At 38.4% G+C, this 15,755-nt stretch overlaps 1 protein-coding gene across 4 annotated transcripts in view; it reads left to right on the top strand.

The window, feature by feature from the left end:
- The first annotated feature begins 4,035 nt into the window (after window positions 1-4,035).
- The window catches only part of mtss1lb (MTSS I-BAR domain containing 2b), a 68,719-nt gene continuing 56,999 nt past the window's right edge, over window positions 4,036-15,755 (top strand). For all 4 annotated transcript variants that reach the window (XM_027137007.2, XM_027137005.2, XM_027137006.2 and 1 more), the window contains exons 1-3: window positions 4,036-4,578; window positions 14,898-14,959; window positions 15,062-15,135. In XM_027137007.2, coding sequence (XP_026992808.1) covers window positions 4,495-4,578; window positions 14,898-14,959; window positions 15,062-15,135 — 220 coding nt within the window. In that variant the 5' untranslated portion in view covers window positions 4,036-4,494. The remainder of the gene's footprint in view (window positions 4,579-14,897; window positions 14,960-15,061; window positions 15,136-15,755) is intronic.

The raw sequence follows: 15,755 nt of genomic DNA, 5'->3' as shown, positions 1-15,755 counted from the left end.
TCCATACACACACACACACACACACACACACACACACACACACACACACACACACACATGTGACTTATAACACAGGTGTCTGAAGCTAACAAGTGACTAAGTAAGTAAGCTAGCTAAGTAATACATGTTTAATATATTATACATTATACAATACAATACATTATAGCTGCTAGTTTAGCATCTTGCAATCTGCAAATCTAAATCATAACACTCATTACATCATAAAAAGTGATATTTTACTTAAAAATCCAAAATATTAGGTATCATAATCTCAATAACCTTTTAAGCAAATTGTTATAGCTGTAAATTGAGATAATTTTGGTAGACTAAAACACAGTGTACACAATTAAATGAGTTAGGAATATGTTTTAAATACAGATTAATGATTGATTCTGTGTGTGTGTGTGTGTGTGTGTGTGTGTGTGTGTGTGTGTGTGTGTGTGTGTGTGTGTGTGTGTGTGTGTGTGTGTGTGTGTGTGTGTGTGTGTGTGTGTGCGTGTGTGTGTGTATGTGCGTGTGCTGGCTTGGAGGCTAGTGTTGTGGGGATGGTTGCGGGGTGTTTTGAAGGGATATGAAAATAATTTATGTCTTCTTGAAGCTGATTATTAAAGTATGAAGACTATAAAAGCACATTTTCTTTCTTTCTTTCTTTCTTTCTTTCTTTCTTTCTTTCTTTCTTTCTTTCTTTTTTCTTTCTTTCTTTCTTTCTTTCTTTCTTTTCAACAGTGTAATGTCCCACTATTCTAATACTGTCTTCTATTCCGTCCTTATTGCATTATGATCTTAAATCTCTCTCTCTCTCTCTCTCTCTCTCTCTCTCTCTCTCTCTCTCTCTCTCTCTCTCTCTCTCTCTCTCTCTGTGTGCCCCTGGTGTGATTTTCTGTTGTCTCTTATCCAAGGAGACTGCATTAGAATGTGGACCATATGTTATCAGTTTAAACTGCTTTGTCCTGTCCAGGATTCTCTGTCCTTCTTGTCCATCTGCTGCAAGGTAAAGAGAAGACACAATGATTTGGCAGGAGGAATGACAACATGAAAACAATAGAATTCCTGTAGAGAGTGACTGGTTAGAAGGGATACAAGAAAAATGTATTTCTGAGTCAAGTGTTTTCTTTGTAACCTATTTTCACTTAGTACACTATCTAGATAACATAAAATATAACATGAAAAAAGAAAAGGCCACTAACTAAGTAACTACTTTTTGTGGCCATTAATTGTCTTATTTAATACATCATATCTAATATCTGGCCTCCGGTTAATTATTTGTCAAGAACAAGCACAATTCTCAAAGTAAATAGGCATTTCTAAGTTAAGGTGTCATGGGCTAATAATCTGTGTAAAAACATTATACCCATGCCTTAGTTCCTTTCTCCACAATACATACTTTAAAATACAATACCGTGAAGGACATTTGTCTCACACCTAAGCTTTGTCTCACACCTAAGCTTTTCATGTTCTCCCAGTGCCTCTGGGGTTTCCACTGGTTACTCTGGTTTCCTCCCCCTGTGCAAAGCCATAGATTGTAGGCTAATTGGGGCATGTGGTAGACTAGTGTTTAAGGTGTTGTGCTACCAACCGGAAGGTTGTGAGTCAATCCCAGGTCCATCAAGCTGCCACAGTTGGGCCCCTGAGCAAGGCCCTTAACCCTCAATTGCACAGTTGTATATAAAAAAACAATAATAAAATGAAATGAGGTAATGTACGTTGCTCTGGATAAGGGTGGAAATGTAAATGTAAATCTCTAAATTGTCTGTAATGTGTCAATGGGTATAGGAGGGTGTGTGTGGTTGCCATGCAATAGACTAGCATCCGGTCCAGGGTACATATATATGTGCCATAATTCTCCTGGGATAGGCTCCAGGTTTTTCTGTGACGTGATGTGATAAGCGGTGCAGAGAACGGATAGATGGACAAAATACATCTTGAAAAATGTCAATCATGTCCTTAATATATCCAAATACATAGTTGCAAGAATCTTACATTGTGGTCTCAATACATTGTCATGGCTATACTTTATATATATATATATCGAAATTATATACCATTTCACCCCAGCAACACTGTATAGGCAATACTGTACACTGTACTGCAACTTGATCAAATGTTTTAATATGTTTCAGCTACTTAACATTTTTTTGTTATATTGTTATTACTGATCCAAACCACACTTTATAGATTGGGTCTTGCAGTTTGTGCAAACCTTGCACAAGAAAAAGAAAAAACGAAAAATAAAAAATCCAGACTCCAGGCAGCAATGAGGTCTGTGCTGATTGATTAAGGGCATTTGGGGATAAAGCAAATATAATTTTGAAAGTCAGAAAAGAATATATAACTATCTAGAAAGTGACAAGATGAAAGATGAAATGAAAATGAACAACTGAAGGAGTGGATGGATGGAGCTGGTGGTTTGATTGGCAGGTTTAGGCATGCTCGATGGGCTCTGTGGAGAGTAGCAGGACGGATGCTGTGATGCTGATGCCAGCACTTTCCATCAGGGTGAGTAATGCATGCCCTGGCAGGTGGACCCCCCAGAGAGAGTAAGTAAGAGACCTCAAATGTGACTAAAAAATGATGCATCATACCTTATCTATCCTGTGGTTCTTTTATCCATGCCCCACTGTATCCCTATCTTTACCCTTTCACCACAGCTTTAATTTTACTGACAAGGAAACTGACATTACAATACATTACCTTATCTATCCTTACCTTACATTACATTATGTTATAAGTTATCTTTAGGTCAGAATCTATAGTGCTAAGGGCTAAATAATATATAAACCTTTTGATGTAAACATGCACATTGCATTCAGAATAAACAAATACATACAAATGCATCATGGAAAATTTAGATTGAAATACATTTTTTTTATTCCCTGTAGCTAGATAGTCAGCATTCATTCTGTCTCTGTGAGACAAAGTTCTCTATACTGTAGCCTATATGCTATTATTATTAAGCATGTCCTGATCATGAAGAGATCCTTCACACAGGGTCTGTAAAAGTATCCTCAGCGTTTATCTGCTTCATGAGTTACAGATCCTGAGCAGAGTTTAAAATCATCATACTATAAACTTGCTGCATGCTAAGTTACTTAAAGATGTTAAACTTGAAGATGAAGATGTCTGGACGTGTGTGTGTGTGTGTGTGTGTGTGTGTGTGTGTGTGTGTGTGTGTGTGTGTGTGTGTGTGTGTGTGTGTGTGTGTGTGTGTGTGTGTGTTGGTTTGGCGGGGGTGTTGTGGGGATACTTGGGGGGTGTTTTGAAGGGATATGAAAATAATCTCTGTCTACTTGAAGCTGATTATAAAGGTATGAAGACAAAAGCTAATTTTTAAATTAATATTTTCTTTCTTTCTTTCTTTCTTTCTTTCTTTCTTTCTTTCTTTCTTTCTTTCTTTCTTTCTTTTTTTCTTTACATCCTTACAGTTATTACAAATTAACTGATTTATTTTTTATTTTTAGTTTTATTATTAGTTTTTCACTTTAATAGGTTTTAACTCTACAAAAAAGGTAGGAAACGTTCTTATTTTGGTTTAATTAAAAAAGCATTTCATTTATATCAATTGCATGTTGTTGTACAAGTCTTTTGTGTGTGTGTGTGTGTGTGTGTGTGTGTGTGTGTGTGTGTGTGTGTGTGTGTGTGTGTGTGTGTGTGTGTGTGTGTGGCGTAGCCTGGGCAATTATTGACTTTAGGTGAGATACAGCTGTATGTTGTTACACAAAATGCTAAGGCCTCAAAAGATTAAATGAAAGAATTAAATGTGTTGCTTGTTCGTCAGCGTGTGAAAGTACGCGCAGGTTTTATTCATTTTATTTACTTTTTTTTGCAAAAATAACTGTATTGACTGAGATTAGGTATTGGTGCAGTTGTATGTTACTACGCAAGTCCATGTAAATGCCCAACAGAGGCAGAACGACACGAGTACGCGTGTGCGTCTGTGCGGGACTATCCAACCAGGTCGGTGCGTGAATGCGCGTGCACGCGTCGCTTTTCTCCACCAACTCCCTCCTCCCCCCTTCCACGTGACCTCCTTCTTCCATTCCCATGGCTCAGATTACCTCCTGGCTCAGTGCAGCGGCAGAAGTAGCGCACGCTCACGCCGCAGCGTCCGACTCACGCGCTCAGTCCGCGCTCTCCGCTCCGGCGTCTCCCCATCACTCCATCAGTCCGACTCGGTTGGAGAAGATGACCGTGATTCCTGAGCTTCCATCTGCGAGCTTCACCTCCTCGCGCAGGGAAAAGATGGACTGAATCTCTCTTTTCTCTTTAAATCGGGGAGACAGTCGACGCTCAGCACTCATTCAATTTTATTCGTTTCTTTTTTTTATCCACCCCCTCTCTCTCTCGCTCGCTCTCTCTCTCTCTCTCTTTGCGCATTTTCTCATCCCTTCCTTCGTTTAGTAGGAAACCTCACTCTTATTCCAAACGGAAGGGAATACCCGTGGCATCGTTTTCGTTTCTGGCTCTGTATTACTTTTCCCTTTTTCCTCTCTTAACATGGAAAACATAAATGTGGAGACGGTGGAGAAGGAGTGTGACGCGCTTGGTGGACTCTTCCAGGCGATTGTCAATGACATGAAGGTGGGTTACAATCTATAGCTACGACTGTGATTAATATGCAGCACCAGGTGATGCATTCGTGATTTCTTTCTCTCGTGCATCGTTGCAGATCTGCATCAAATTCCATCACCGCATGTCTATCATGCGCCTGCATGCATTGCGTCCAGTAGATACGTAAAGGCGCAGGTGCTTCTGCATGTTGGAAACTGATAAATCATTTGATTTATTAGCCACAATGGTGACCTCCTTGATTTTGGTTTATGTGGGTTGAAGGTGAGCTCTGTGCTGGAAAGATTGGGACTATTGCAACATACCTTAAAAGAACAACATTCATTTATATTAGAATTGCAACAAAAAGAGGAAACAATCAATTTCCCCGAACCAATTAAACAGACGCATCTGCTACTGAATAAGCAGTTATAGCCTTACAATTCTCTGCCATCCAATCGTGCCTGCTGCTCTTGCTCTCTTGCGCACTACAGAATAGTTCCCGGCGTCTCTCTTGATTGATTTAATGTTCGGCATCAATTTTAAAGACATAAAACGGAACAGATACGTGGTTGGTAAGGTAGTTCTGTGGTTTTCTCCTTGATGTGTACTGTATCTGTCCTTTAAATTTTGGGTAGTCAGGACAATGAGCTGTAAAGAGATATTAAAATTAGAGACTGTTGTGAAGCAGATCTACCAAGGTTCTGAATATCCATGTCCTCTCCTACAGTTTATCTCCTCAGGACAGTAATTCTCCATCTTTCTATTTCATGTCCACTTTCTCTGTTCCCATTGTTGTTTTGACACACACTGATTTTCCCCATGCTGGTTTCCCTAGGTTGTGTGCCACCTATGCATCATTGGCTTGCAAAAATATGGGTCTAAACATGACTCATGACACATTCTGTCTTATGTTTGTTGTAGAGTAGGTTTGTTGTACTAGGTCACTGGGGTCAGTGTTTGCACTGGAGCACAAAATGATGGCAAAATGTGGTCAGTATTCCAAGGGGCTTGGAACACCACAGTCATGCTTTCATGGTGACGACCTTTGTACCAGATTACTGATCCATGTTTGGCCTTTTGCATAATGGAGATGAATGGTAGTTAAATTTAGGATATTAGATCATAGGAGAATAATAAAAACTAATTTGAGACATGGACCCTGATCTTATACTCTGATATTTTTCATATAGCATTCCCTTATTTGAAGATTTGATCATGCCTCAGAGGATATATTCTCTCTGGTAAGCTTGATGACATTTCAAAGTTCTTTGAATCCCTTGTGGGGAATTTTTTACAATCATATAATCAGATGAACCCATAGAATGCTGCTTGTTCATTGTGGTGGAGCTTGTTATTTATATGAATTCTGGGATGGCTTCACGACCACAGGGAAGTTATTAAATGCCTTTCCGGATTCTACAGTTTCAATGTGATTTCTCAGAACATTGAGTAATCAGCCATCTGGTTTCTGTGGATGTACATACTTCAGAACTAGTGTTTCCTTTGTTGTATGAATGAAACCAATGCTCTGCATGCATACATAGTTTGTCGGGTTTGCTCTTGGACTATGTAGCTCTTTGCCTGCGTTCCTTTGTTGCTGGGGGATGGCACCCTGAGGGCATGACTGCGCACTGCTTATATGTGGCTGACAGTCAGCATGCTGTCTGGATGGCCTTTGTTCTGCTGGAGGAATACAGTAGGAACCCCATCAAAATATTGAGCTCCGGCCTAAATCCATTGTCTGCCAAATTTCCTTTGAAAGAATACAATTGATTGGCTGGAGATGAACAAGCATTGACTACAAATAAAACAGGCATATTGTAAGACTCTGTTATGCATTGTCATTGAGAACATGAACTCCATTAGACCAGATGTGCTGATTTATATGGATGACCTTGTGTGCGTATTGAATGTGAACCTCATGTCCATGACTTTAATCCAATATTTGAGTAGCAAGGGGGTGGATTCTGACCACCCGGGCTAGAGTTGTACAGTACGATGCAAGTGCTCATGTGTTTGCCAGCTGGACCTGCTATATATCACTCCTGTTTACCTTCAAAAGCCTCCTGCTGAGATGTGCATACCAGCATACTGAAAAGAATCATTCAACATGCACATGCACACACACAAAGGCACCCCAGCTATGTACTGTATGTGCTGACTAGAAGGATGGCCCTCAGTCTGTGCAGGAACCATTTGAAATGCAACTTTGTCATCCTTTTAACTTGCTAGATACACTAAGGAGGATATCATATATAAATCTGCTGTGAATCATCATCAGCGGCACATGAAACCATGGCTGTAATCGGCTTTGATGCAATGTGAGCTTCCTGAGAGCACAGAATCTACATGAGCAGTGCTATTTGCAGGGGTGGAGAACGTGTGAACAAGAGCATGTGTTCCCCTTCTCAGTTCCACCCAGTTTTTCTACAACCTGACAATCCTAGTGAGACTCTTCATGGTCTCCTGCTTATTTATTTAGTGTGTAAGGCAACTGTGTCAATCGAAAATGTGTTTCCACGGCCATTTTGAAAGCTTATTAAAGATGAATTGTCCCGTCTTGGATGGAAGAGTTGTTTTGGATGTGAGCCAGCTTGGTTGAGGCGTTGTTGGATCTGTCAAACTCATTTTGTCTCTTCTGTCTGGTGACTCTTGGGAAACCTCATAAAGTGTGATCATTCTGTGTAGTAGCAGATGAAATATGTCTGATCAGTGGATATGCTTTCCCCTTTCCTTTATCCCAAGGGTTGTAATATTCATTTACAATACAGTTTGATTTAGCCATTGGGGTGTGATGTTACTGTGGCCATTGAGATCCTTAAGACATTTCTCCTTACAACATTTTTGCATATTTGATTGATTCGTTTTTCATCGATTTCATTTGTTACTAATTATCTATATGATTTATTGTCAAAGTCAGTGTATAAAATTGCTATTGTGGACAGTTGATCTATTCCTGTGTTATATTTCAGAGGATGTTGCCTAGGTAGGAAATATTTAAGCAGCATTAGGGAACAAATGGGCACATTAAAAACTGAATTGGTGTTGGATGTATTCTTATTGTTAAAGCCTGTCCCTGACAAGTTTCCCATAAAAATATTAGAAAAAAAAAAACGCATTGTGTTTTCAAGTACAACATTGTGATTGTTGAACATCTTTGAACTTTGGAGAGATGACAATAAAGACAGCTGATCATTCATAGACCATCATTCATAGGCCATCAGCTTGAATGCTGAGTAAACAAAAAAAAAAATGGCAGTAAGTCTGGCTATGTTTCAATTACCTCTCGGTTAGAACTGATTCCATTAGCTTTCTCAATAATTCTAGCATCATATGGCTAAATCCTACATTTTCACTTTAATTTTTAAATGCAAGCTAATAGTAATATGTTATATGACATATTTTACTCTACATAACTCAAATAGTTTTCTATGTTTATCTTAGTTTTGTCAACGTTTCCATGTATTTCCCATCCAGAGCTTCGGCTACGAATAAAAGGGTTCCAGATGGCCTATGAATGATCAGCTGTCTTTATTGTCATCTCGGTAGATCATAATTTCCTGCCCCCAATGCCACCGTGACCCTAATGCTATCATTTTTTCCATGGACCTTGACTCCATTTCTAGGAAAAAATATGTTTTGTTGTGATGCACTATTTATTGGGTCATTTATTCATGCATGGGAGGTCTGTCAATATTTCTATGCTTATTCAGTGGCCAGTGACTAACAGGAAGGATGGACTCGTTCAAACAGAAACAAATGAAAAAAGATGGCATTTTAGGATTAGAGAGAGAAAGAGAGAGAGAGAGAGAGAGAGAGAGAGAGAGAGAGAGAGATAGAGAGAGAGAGAGAGAGAGAGAGAGAGAGAGAGAGAGAGAGAGAGAGAGAGAGAGAGAGAGAAAGGAGCAGTTTTCCATAGTAAGTGGTTTCCATAAATCAGTACAACATGGTCTCAGACTGCAGTGACAAAAGTAGGAGCTAGAGATCATTTTCTTTTTTCGGTCCTTCATTCATTCATTCATGGAAGCAAGTAAGATGTAGAGGCTATAAGACACGCTGTCTGTTTTTGTCTTCACCCTTGTAAAGGTAATCACCTTGACTTTAAACTAGTAGCTCAGTTCATTAGATGTGTTCTGGAATCCACCAACCTCTCATTGACTCTGCCTCACACAAGTCATGTGTTCTTCTGTTTCCACATACACTTGTGTAAGAGATGGAGGAGGGGAGCATTGGAAAGGCAATGCACATATGCTCCTTGATAGTTCTTCCGCTGTGTGATGTTGGTCTCAAATTCAGTAAACATTTTTTATCAAGCTTTCATCAAGCCGTGATACAAAATGATGATGACACATATCCACACATATTCCTATTCAAAATGTACAAGGTTGAAAACAGATACCATGGTACCACGGAACTCGAACCGTACTGAACATACTAGTAGAGTTCGTACTAGTAGAGTTTCTCCCAGATGTCTTAAGGGGTCATCAAAACATTACATGAATTTTAAAATTCAGATGAAAAGATTCCTTATTGCTGATCTCACAGGCATTGCATTACATACCTGTATCTAGTGTGGTGAGTGGTGAAATGGAGTTTGGTGATGGAGAATCATTTAAATTAATGGGGAAACTTTTTGTACGTACGACTGTCCCATCACAGCATTTTTCAATTGTATTTTTCAGTGAACTCAGTCTTTTGGTGGCTTGTTGCAGATGTCAGCTTTCGTACTCAGGGTATCGTCATGTAACATGGATGTGAATGTTAAGATGTGAGTCAGACTGCAGGCTTAGAGTCTCTTTGAAATGTGGCCCATATCAAATGTGCTTCATTGCAGCCTCAGACAAAATCCTCTTTAGACTAAGGTTTGAAAGCAGTAACGAATGGAAGGCAAAATAGATGAATACATTCATGTAGGATGTCAAATATTTCACCGGGGTTTCAACAATTTATCAGCCCCAGCGCCACAAGGCATCTAAAATATCATTGGTTTTCATTAGTGTGGCAAACTCGGTATGTTCCCTTCTTCATAAATTATGCAGCAACGTCTTCTTTTCATCTGTCAACAACTTACTGCTGTCTGCTAATAGAAAGTGAGTGATGATTTTATAAACACAGTGTTTAAGAAACCTAATTCAAACCGGAAGCCCTGTTATCAATATCACTGATATACTGTTCCAGGTCATGTGAATAAAGACTGTAGCTTCTTTTTGTGGAATGACAAACACTGATTTTTCATTTAAGCATGGTGTTTCTTTTGAGAACTGGGAAACATGTATTTTGTTAGCAACAAAGCCCTTTTTTATTTCTTTCACTTCAAACTATTGCTGTTTGAATGTCTGAACTGGTTCACTATCTGGAGCAGTGGAATCAGGCGAATGTGGTTTCACTTCTGTTTCCCTGGATTTCCCTGAAATCAATAGGAAAGAAAAAAGAAATTAAGCTGCGTAGTGAGCTATTCATTTTTGGAGCAGAAATGAAAATGAGTCATTTGAGCGCTGACAGAATTTGTCTTTTAAACTCCCAGGCAGTGGATGTTCAATAGCTTTTCATTAGTGGAGAAATAAGTGGAGAGAGGCTCTTTGTTTGAGAAGATAAGTGACTGTAGAGTCTTTTCAGAGGTTATAGACATATATGGGCAATAGAAGCTTGAGACGGGTACATGGAGTGATACATGCAGCAAAAACATAAACGCTCATTTTATTTAGATATATTCTATACTGGAAAAGGGGTGATATACTGTACACATTTCTTGTGGTACATAATGTTGATGTAGAAATCACTCCACAATTATCTGTAACTTCATTGAGCCATATTTATAGTTTATAGTATTTAAATGTATAAGCTTAAAATAACACCATACATTATCAGAATATGGTCTTTAACATATTTTAAAGGGTTATCATGTGTTAAGGCTTTCTTGCTTCATTAAGGGTGGTCCATTTGGCATCCTTTCTGAAAAGAAAAATAATAATTTCTCTGTATCTCAAAGAAGTTTACCTGTCTTAAATGGACCACTGACACATTGAAATAAACCTCAAGGAAGTGTGATTAGGTATAATCTCAACCATATTTCCTGAGATTAACCGCTGAGACACCACTATTTTAAAAGAGAGCCATAAAACTCCTAGAAAGTCTAATTCAAAGCCAATAGTACTCAGAGATCAAACCTATATATTGTACATATTCACTCCAAAAAGAAAATGAAATGATTCCATCTCACACTTTAAAGTATTTTTTTGCTTTGCCTCTCTGGATAAAACCTTTACATTCTACTGAGAGCTCAACAACAGACGGTTTTTATTTCACAAAAAGATCCCAAACCAACCTTCTTTGGACACTAGAATAATTAACCATCAGAGGAAACCCTTTTTTTCAAGGATTTAGCCCTATGTCACATGGTAACTAAGGTATGATCAAATCTTTCGACCTGCTTTTCCTGTACAAATGATTCCACTATTGCTTGCTGTGTATTTTGGTCGCCATTAAGAGGTCATGTGGTTTTACTGAAGTTCACTACCAGATTATGACAAAGGCACCACAAATTAGGTTTTCTTCTCTTATATGACTTTATGCTATGCAATGTTTTTACTCTTTAGCATGCTAAAATCTATTCTGACTTCTGACATCATTCGATAAAAATGGCAGAAACACACCGTTCAAGACCAATTTGTGAAGACGTTTCCTGCCTTATGTGTTGATTCGATTTGGTCCGGTTTCTTAAGGAAGTATATGTCAAGATGGAGATAATCCTGTATTTCTGAGTATTGCCTTTCTTATGTAAAATAATTCTTTACATTTTTGATTGGAACCTTTTGTAGAATATTTTATGTTATAAGGGTAGCTTAGCCATTTTCCTCACGGTTTAATCTGTGAACTCCGGTACATCACATCATTTTTATGTTGTCCTGTTTGTAATGCAGTAATATTTAGTTTTGGGAAGTATTAACGACAAGGGATAGAAGTGTAAAGAACTGATGTAATGAAACTGTTCTGCACTTATGATGCTGTTCTGCACTTGATCAATACAGGATTGATTATGCAGCAAACGTTCTGTGGGTTGCTATAGATTGTTGTGCATCCATAAATTTTGTTATTTATTTAAATTGATTGAATTCAATCTCATTGAATCTTTCTTTGTGTATACACAATCTTTATGTTAAGCAACTAAAAAGGAAAACCTTTGTCTTTTGCTTTATCCTGTCCTTGTTTTATCATGTGTTAACCTTCTGGCTGTCTTTGTCCTGATAAAAATGCACTTGTAATACCTTTTTCTGCCTGCTTTAGCTAAAGTTAAAATAGCACACTTCCTTTACATCTTTGTACAGTACGTCCGAGAAGAGCATCTCTTACTGCAGTTGTGCTTATCCGATAGTTTGTGGCCTGTTTGGCAAATCAGGAAAGAAATAGGGAGAACACAAAGAGGATGATGGGGTGCACCGAGAGTAAAAATGAGCTGGGCTTGAGGGATTGCTCAGCTCTGAGATTAGCTCGGTGAATATGCTAATGAAGTATGAACAAGGATATGGACATAAAGGGAGTCGGCCATGTCTCTCTATCCTCTTATCTCTTCCTCACAAGCCCTCTTCAGTATGATGGACCTCAGGCCCGAACACCAGAATAGAGCACTTCAAACAGTCTGGGTGTGTGTTTAGGGTTCCACTGGGAATATCACTCTCTGGATTCAGAGCGAAATGTCTGACATCAAACACGTCAATGAGACGGCAGATCAAACGAGATGACTCCAGTTCAGTGCCATCACCAATGACTGTGCTCTCTTTTCAATCCTGCATTAGTTTACTGAGTCTTTGTCAATTTGGACTTTTTTATTCTGTCAGATGTTTTAGGTTTAATGTTAACATTTTATTAATTGTTTGTTTTCAGTCTTTCTTTATAACACTTCTCATTCCCTTTTTTCCTATTTTGTCAATTTCTGACTGTTGTTTGCCTCCAATTCTTGTGTGTCAGAATGTAATATTTGAATAAATTCAGTGTTTATAACAAAATAAATTGTGACAGCTTTGTTCCTGTCTCTTGTTTTTCTCTCACTCTCTCTCTCTCTCTCTCTCTCTCTCTCTCTCTCTCTCTCTCTCTCTCTCTCTCTTTTTAAATCTAAAGTACTATTTAGACAGGATATGTTTTCCTTACATGCCTGTTAAGTCATGCTGCTGGAGGACAATTGAAGTAATTATGATAGAATCGGATGAGATAAGCGATCTCTGTTTTCTGTCTAAATCACTGATAAACCATATTGTGTCATCACAATATATGCACGTTTCACCGTTTTGTGTTTCTGCAATTCATCTTTTTCCACTTGTTTATTATTCTGAACGTGATTATGGATTATTCCAGTTTGTTGCCGCCTTCCTGTGTATTGACCCTGTAACTAACATCCGTGATGTTGCTTGGTTTGTCCTCATTACAACACACTCCACATTATTAGGCTGTGCCTGTAAAACCTTGTCAGCTATTTCTGTGGAACATTGCAAGGAACTCGTTTGACTTAAAGCCAACAGAAGTATTTAAATACAGTAAATGAACCCAAATTCAAGCAAACTCCCTGATATTTTAAGGACCTTGCAATTGTAATATTCAAATTAACTTCAAAATGAACACAGATTCGAGCCAAGTCGTATTGTGTGACATCATCAAAGCTATCATCGGACGAATAGCTTTTTGAAAAATGTGTTGAACATGAGTACAGCTATCATATTACAGTCTGTGTCTTTACTGGTAGGAGTTTAAAAAAAGAATCTGGTGCTTATAAATTCACCAATTTGCAAAAAAGTTACAAAAATCAGGCATTACTGGCTGCAACAATCCCAAAAAAAAACAAAAAAAAAACAAAAAACTTAAATATTACCGATTTCCTACTTAGAATATTCATTCATATTAATTCAGACAGGCATTAATTCATATTAATTAACCACATATATATCGTGGTTATTTCTTCTGAATGTTTTTCTATACTAGCAAAAATTTAAGACTAATCCAGTCCAAATATGGCTTAAGTCACTTTTGCTCCCTGGTTTCTTGGTTCACCACATTTTCTGAGTTAGGCTATCACTGTTTCTTTTGTTAACATTCATGTTGTTTTCATTCCCTTCTCTTTTATTGTGTCACAGTTTAGAGGTTGTCTCTTGACCCTCTGAGTGCCATTCATTCTGAGTAGTGAGGTTTAGTTTATTTTAGATTTCCTTATTTATTGTGTGTTATCTGATCTCTAATCTCTAGATTATCGTGTAAATCAAATGAATTCTAATTCCTCATCCTTTTTTTATTTGCATTCTCAATCTCTCTGGGCTGTTCTTTTCTTTTCATTGTTCTTCATATCATTTCACTTTACAGTATTTTGGTGTTTCTCTTCTGTCCTTTTTTGTGTGTCTTAACAATTCTAGTTGGATTTCACCCGTTTATGTCATTCAATCATCATATATCAGATCCTTTCTTTTTATATACAGATCATTGCTTGCCCTCTTTGTTCTCCTGCACCTTAGTTTTTCCCTGTCTAAGTGTTAAAGACACAGGGTTATGGTGTCAGGCATGTACAGGAGGGGGTACAGTTGTGTAGAAGTGCTGAGGCGAGGTGCATTAGGACACACTTTTAAGGGGTTTGGGGTGGTGTTAGTGAAATCTGACCTCCAGCTGTGTTCTCAAGTGAGTCAAATTTCACACCTCAACACACTCCCTGCATCACTAACAAAGACTAAGCTGATCAAACACACCTCCTTTCCTCCTCTTCTTCCCTCTCTTGCAGGTACATGCAGCACAAAAATAGGCTGCATAGTGTACATTCTGTGGAATTGCACAGTGGACAGTAATTCTTTCAAGACACTAAAAATTGTCTGAAAATGTGTTCATCTGATTGTGATCTGGATTTAATTTTGTTTTGTAATGGCTGGGACATGTTGAGGTGCCGCTGTCCTTTATAACACGTCACAGGGAGCACTGTGCCCTCTCTGTTTCCGTGGTAACAAGGCAGATCCTTATCATGGGACTCTTCTTCCTGCAGGCCAAATCACCCCAACACACACACACAAACACACACACACACACACACACACACACACACACACACACACACACACACACACACACACACACACACACACACACACGACTAACACTTGCTTGTCTTATCTGCATCTAATGGAGCTTTGTATTTGAAATTCTACAAGTTAACACGAACATAGATCTCACAGATGTAACCCTCTGACCCAATTTGCTCTAAACGTGTTACAAGACATGACAGATCAAGAATAGAGTTGCCATTCAAGGATTACAATCTTATCGGTTATTTCAGTAAACACAGATGTGCTTAGACTCTAACGTATACCTTTGTTCTGTTGCAGTGTTCATATCCGGTCTGGGAGGACTTCAGTGCCAAGGCTACCAAGCTGCATGCCCAGCTCCGGTGAGTGCAATCTGTACCTGTCATTACAGAACAAGTCTTATTATTGCGGGCTGAGGAAAGATAATGTCATTATTTCATGCACTTTTTTGTCTCTTTTCTTAGAACCACCGTGCTTGCAGCAGTGGCTTTTCTGGATGCCTTCCAAAAAGTGGCAGACATGGCAACCAACACACGAGGTAGGACTATGTGGTGTGTGTATGTGAGAGAGTAGTTTTAGGCTGGCTGGATAGCAGGGGATTTGGGTTTTCCAGATTTAGACATTATAGTAGGATCAGCCTACAGTCTCTGTGGCATATTCCAGTGGAGGTCTAAGGCACACCGAGGTATTTACGAGACATTTATTTTTCTTTCTGCTTGCTTCAACTCATGTTTGCAGTTACAGAAGCATTAGAGATGAGCCTTATGGCATGAAGTCTTATCACGGTTACAAATAATCATAGGACCACACGCACTGCAATACACATAGACAGCATCTTTCATGATTGCAGTATTTTAAATCAAGTCTGTAATCATGCCATGTCTCGTAAACAATAAAACTTGCAGTTAGCCAGCTCTTTCTTTCAAACCACACAAACTGCTTCTGTGATTCTGTTGTTTGTACCTTTATTCAAATTATACCTTTATTTGATACTTATATACTTTGCTATATTTAAGTCTATTTATTTGTAAAAAAAAAAAAAAAAAAATCACTGAGAGTCACTGAGAAAGTAGTTCTAGTTGATGTTTTTATGGCCATTATTGTGTTTCATGTGTTGCATCTCAATCACTGCTGAAGCCATTTTATAGATATTACAGT

Source organism: Tachysurus fulvidraco, chromosome 1, assembly GCF_022655615.1.
Source record: "Tachysurus fulvidraco isolate hzauxx_2018 chromosome 1, HZAU_PFXX_2.0, whole genome shotgun sequence".
Taxonomy (NCBI): domain Eukaryota; kingdom Metazoa; phylum Chordata; class Actinopteri; order Siluriformes; family Bagridae; genus Tachysurus; species Tachysurus fulvidraco.
Note: the sequence above shows the minus strand (reverse complement) of the source record. Positions and strands in the feature narration are given on the sequence as shown.